Here is a 5892-nt window from a genome sequence, read left to right on the forward strand (position 1 = left end):
GAGAACCTGAAGACAACAAGGAAATGCTGACCACACAGCTTTCTCTCTTCTATTTTTTTTCCTTTCTGCTTTCTTCTGGCTTCTGGCCATTTCTTTGTCTGTTTGGGGTTATAAAAGCCCAAGTAATTCTTCTCACTTTGAACTGGTCTTGGAAAGCTTTTTTTCCCTCCAGTTCCTTGTTGATGCATCTTCAATAAACCCACCTTCTCACCAAGCACAGAGACTTGTTTCTCTGTTTGATGCAGGATCAGGCAGTCCTAACTATTTAGAACCACGTTTTCAAATGGTAACAATAACAGGGTTGCAGAACCATATGGCAACCCCATGCTTAGCTTCCTGTGGAACCACCACACTGCCCTCCAGATGGGCTGCACCATTCTACTTCCCCACCACATGATTAGGTACATTCCTCTCCCCACATTTTCTCCATTACTTGTATCCCTCTGTTTATTTTTTAGACAGTTTTTTTCACACACCATGTATTCCCTCCTAAGTAAACAATCAATTGTTCCCTGTATAATCACATACCTATGCATTCACCATGACTATCAATATGAAAATATTTCCATTTCTTCCACAAAGAAAGAGGAAGAGGAGAAAAAAGAAAAAATGACAAGGGACATTTCTTCTCTTTCTTCAATTCTGCATGTGTAGGGTCCTTCTCCAGTCTATATCCTCCTCTAGAGTTTCAAACAATTCAAATCATCCTTTTTTTTTCCATTAAATCTCTGGAGAGGAGTTTTCAGTAGCTATTTACTTCACCATGTTGATGATGTCACCACCTGACAAAGGAGAATTTTAACTCATATGTCATTTAAAAATAAGGAATATATATTATGTGTATGTGTTATAACATTAAACATTTTTAAAAGTCCACAATTTGAAACCACTAAGTTCCTTCCATTTTTACCAATATTAGTCCATATGTTACAGTTATCTGTTGCTCTGTAATGACCTGCCCCAAAACACAGGGGCTTTAAAACAACAGTGATTTATAATTTCTCACAATTATTTGCTTGGACATCTGGGCCATTCTCCTGTTCCTCATAGTGTTGACTGGGTCATTCAAGTGACTGCATTCACTTGGGAGTTTGGCTGTGGTTGGAATATCCAAGAAAGCCAGAAAGGCTTCCATGTCTGGTAGTTGTTGCTGGCTCTTGGCTAGGGAGGGTTAGGTTACTTTGCTTCTCCACTGCGTGTGGTTTCTTATCACTCAGTAATATTGCTCAGGTTTCTGTACTTGATGGATGGCTTTCAAGGGAGTTAAAGGGAAGCCACTATGCCTCTTAAGCACCAGGCCCGGAAGGCGCACTCTGTCACTACCACTGGAATCTATTGGTTAAAGCTAACTGTAAGTCGGGCCCAGATTCACAAGGATGGGGGAATAGATTTCGCCTCTTGATGGGAAGAGTGTCATGTACATACAGGAGTACGGGAATTGTTGGCCACCATCTTTGTCCCACTTTTAATTTTTCCTTCTCAGCTAAGAAGAAAATCTTTTTCACCCTCTGGCTTATATTACTACTCATGCTCTTGATTCCTTCCTCTTCTATCTTTTCCAAATAAATGACAAAACTGATCATCTTCTACTTAAATCTTTAAATCTGACAGTGATAAGTAATTTTCATATTCTGGAAACACACAGTCTTTAGTTTACATTCACAGGGTACTACTTTTTTATTTTAATTTTTTAGAAAAATTATAGGTATATGTCTATAGATATAAGATTGAAACTTACTCACTTTTTAAAATTCTAAAAACCTAGCACAATATGTGGCTTGTAGTTTCTCTTTAATAAATGTGTGTGGATTTTTGTTGAACAACATTGGAAAATTCACATTCAACAGCATGAAATGAGAATTGACAAAATATTCACATCCATAAAATTGCATTCTTCTAGGGAAACATTTTTTTAACTTCTCTTCCAATCTGGGATCTTTTTTCCCCCTTGATAATCTACAGAGGATTCTCAGGAGAAAACAGAACGAGGGATTAGATTTGTGATGAATGTTAACGAGTTTGCTGGTCTGAGGCAGTCTATGCTGATGACTTTAATCCACTAGGGGGCAGTCAAGTCTTCACTCTGGTTGAGGAACTTTTCTTAAACATAATTCAATAAAGGTAATACAATCTGTTTATGAATAACTGAAAATGTGAGTGTGGAAATTAAGGTTAACAGTGGTTAGGGGAAGGGACTGAAGAAATTGCTAAGATTACAGGGGAGAAACTATTTTGCTAAATGGTCCTTTCATTTACTCAGCTTTTCCATTTTAATATGATCTCAAAATGATGAAGCCCAGTGCTCCATAAGTTTGCCACTGAGTCGGGATGAGGAGGGTCTAGGCTGTGATAGTATGTTGGAGACGATTCCATGAGCAAAGTTGAAATAGGAAACTACTACAGCCAACTGAGGTTGGAGGCTCCCGTACAAATATCTGCATTACCATTATACCCATTTTCTTAATTTTTATAAGCAAAAGTTACTAAACTTAGCTTCTACTCCACTGACTTAGAAATTGTTCCAGTATCCCCAATGATCCACTTTTTCTTATGAGACTAGAAAAAGAAGAAAACAGCAAAAGACATGAGGGAAATAAGGAACAAAAGTAGAGAGAGTAGAAAAGAGACAGGAGGAAAAAAAAAGAAAGCTAGGGCTACAAGGAGAAGAAATAGTTTGCTTCAAATGCAAGATGCATTCTTCATCTCATGTATGCAAGGAAAAGTCAGCTGTGTGGGGCTGCACAATGTTAGGGGAAAGGGTTTGCACAGAGAAGACAGGAGGTGGGACTGAGGTTAAGGTGGACATTGTAGATATGTCCTAGTTCTCCTTTCATCAAAGTCCTGTTTGGTGGAATTTCCTGTTTGGAAGCTGAATGACAAAGCTCTGGTGTGATTGGTGCTTAGTGAGTCTGGTGGAACTTACTGACTATAAGAACAGGATTTCTAGATCTGACAGTTGATACCCTCCAGAGTAAGAGTGAAGACTCCCAGTGACCACACAGGAAGTCATGAAGAGGCATCTGGGAGCTCTGCTGGGGCTTCTGTGGGCCCAGGCTTGCTGTGAGTTGGGGCAATCCCAGATAGGGGTCTAAAGAGTGTTCCACAACTGACAGTGGGAGGGAAGGGAGGGAGAGCTCACACAAAGCTCTTGGCCTATCCTACATCTGTGTGGTTACTTTTGGGGGTATTTTACAGGTTTGGAAAACACATCAGTGATTCTCCAGTGATATCATATATGTTTGTTATTCTCTTTCCAAGCAGGGGTGAGAGGAGTGAAGGTGGAGCAGAGACCTTCAGCTCTGAGCCTCCAGGAGGGAACCAGCTCTACCCTGAGGTGCAATTATTCTACCACTGTGAACAATGTGCAGTGGTTCCGACAGAATCCTGGAGGAGGCCTCATCAGTCTATTTTTCATTGCTACAGGGACAAAGCAGAGTGGAAGGTTAAAGTCCACAATTAATTCTAAGGAACTCTATAGTACCCTACACATCATGCCCTCCCAGCTGGAAGACTCAGCCACCTACCTCTGTGCAGTGGAGACACAGTGCTCCCAGGTAATCTGCAGCCTCTACCCAAACCCGCAGCTGGTCCTGCAGCTACAGCCTCTGCCAGCTGTGCCAGCTGCACAGCAGCATTTTCTCAGCCTGAGGTTTCCTGATTCATGTTGGCAGTGCTTTAATTCTTTCTATAATTTGAATTATATAATGCTAACATGGAGTTCTCACAGGATCTATAAATGATGGTAAGATTCAAATCTGTGTTCAAGTAGAAAGTGAAAATGTTCACCTTAAAGTCAAAGCCAGAACCTCAAAAAAACTACTTTGGAAAGAAATTCCCAAGATGCTCATGTGCTGCTGGCACAACTTACTTGCTAATATTGACAGCTCAGCTTTTAAGGAAAGTAGAAAAGAACATTGTCATAGTCATCCATGATTGTATTCATGAGCCTCACCCTTTTCTGGGGTTCCTGAAAACAAACATAGTAGCAAAGTAGTTAATGTTTAGTTAGTAATTAAATGTAAGGAGCACTGGGAAAAGCCCTTTAGTATCATTTAATATCCACATACCATGTAAGGCATGTACTGTTACTGCCCCCATTTTTTTTTTTTTTTTTTTTACAGATAAGGCAAAAAAGCTTAGATTATTTACCTGACTTTCCCAAGGCCAAGTTACTGAATGGCAAAACCATTATTGGAAGAATTCTGACTCCAGAGCCTACATTCCTAATCACTGCAGTGTTACTATCTCCTTAGAAACCCATAAGGGAAGTTATTTATACTGATAAATATGCAGAAGGTTTTCATAAAAGTCAATGAATAAAGAAGATCCATTTTTGGGAATGAACTCATTTTGACAATTTCTTAATAGTGACTTATAAGGAAAAGCTAGTTTGAAGTCTCCCTTGATATGTTGGCATTTACCCATTGTCCTCAGTTCTGCAGAACCACCTACTGCCACCTCCAGCAGGTCTCAGAGACCCAGGCAGCAGGTGCCAGAAGACAAATGAGGCCAGAGTCATCCTGTATTCAATTCAGACTCATGTCCTACCAAGCCTCTAGGGATCTGCTTTCTTTTCTGTAGGAAAGAAATTGCCAAAATTATTTCACTTGGAGTTCATCCAAATATTCATTCACTCCAGAAATATTTTCTTGAACAATGTGATAGGAACTGGTGTACTGGCTGAAGACACCTTATTCCACCATATAGACAAGCTTCCTACACTTATAGAATTTCTGTTCTACTGTGGGGAGACAGCACAAGAAAACAATTGAACAAATGATTTAAAGATATAAGTACCATGAAGAAAAAAATAGGGTAATGTGAATGAGAATTATAGTTGTCATGAAGGTTTTCTCTGGAGTGGTGATTTTTGAGCTAAGCCTTGAATTACAAAACTAAGTATTCCATGCTAAGACCTTGCTTGGATAAAGAAGAATTTTCAATGTGTAACAGTGGTCCTTAAGCACAAGCAAGTTTGATGTTTTTGTGACAGAAGGCTGGTGTTCCCATAATATAGTGAAAGGATGTTGGTAGATGTCAAGGAGTTAGTCAGGGGCCAGATTAGATGTGGCATCATGGTTAGGTTCAGATTTTATTCTATGTGTAGTGGGAAGCATTTGTAGGGTTTTAAATAGAAGTATCTAAAATAATTTACATATTAGAGGGATAATGCTCCATGCCTTGAGGAATGGTTCATGGGGGTGGTGGTGGGGAAAGACTAGGGCATAAAGACTGTGAAAATGGAATGATTAATGATGACACTAACCATCTTGATTTGCTCGAGCTCCCACATTATCCAGAGGAGGACTGAGTCAACTGGGAATGTGATGAAGCAGCTCCAGCTTGACATACACGTGGTCCTTTGAGTACCCATGACATTTCTGCAGCTACAGTAACCACCAGTCTCCAAGAAAGAGCCGGTTTAAGCTAATTACAGAAAAATCTTCTGGCAAATATCCTGCCTCTCTAGTATCTGAACTGGATAGCCATCTCCAAAGACACTCCCACTGACTAACATCCTGGCTTCATAGCATCTGAACTGGCCTGCAGTGCTCAAAGACACACCACCCAAAACCACCCTTAACAATGATCTACCCCTCCCAGGGCAGCTCAAGTCCCATATAACCCATATAGGCTGTTCTCTAAATCCCAACCCATTAGCAGGTGCTTCTTTCTGGCTCTGTTCCACATGCATGCTTGCTCTTGCTCAATAAAACCCATATTATTATGTTAGTGGCAAATACCTTTTATGTTTTTCCTTTTGGGAAGATGCAACTTCAGTTCCTAGGTTTTTGGCTGCTTTAAGTTTTATATGACAAATTAGGAAAATCTTACAGGGAACCCACTGAGACTTGATGGAGGCACAGACTAAGTAGTTGGAGTGGGAATGGA

At 40.1% G+C, this 5892-nt stretch overlaps 1 gene segment (V, D, J or C); it reads left to right on the forward strand.

Annotated features, from left to right (window-relative positions):
• The first annotated feature begins 2758 nt into the window (after positions 1–2758).
• On the forward strand, positions 2759–5892 carry LOC119532274. The segment is given in 3 exon segments: positions 2759–3060; positions 3262–3554; positions 5285–5892. Coding segments are annotated over 3 exon segments (372 nt in total).

The sequence above is a fragment of the Choloepus didactylus genome, chromosome 4 (genome assembly GCF_015220235.1).
Source record: "Choloepus didactylus isolate mChoDid1 chromosome 4, mChoDid1.pri, whole genome shotgun sequence".
NCBI classification, from domain to species: domain Eukaryota; kingdom Metazoa; phylum Chordata; class Mammalia; order Pilosa; family Megalonychidae; genus Choloepus; species Choloepus didactylus.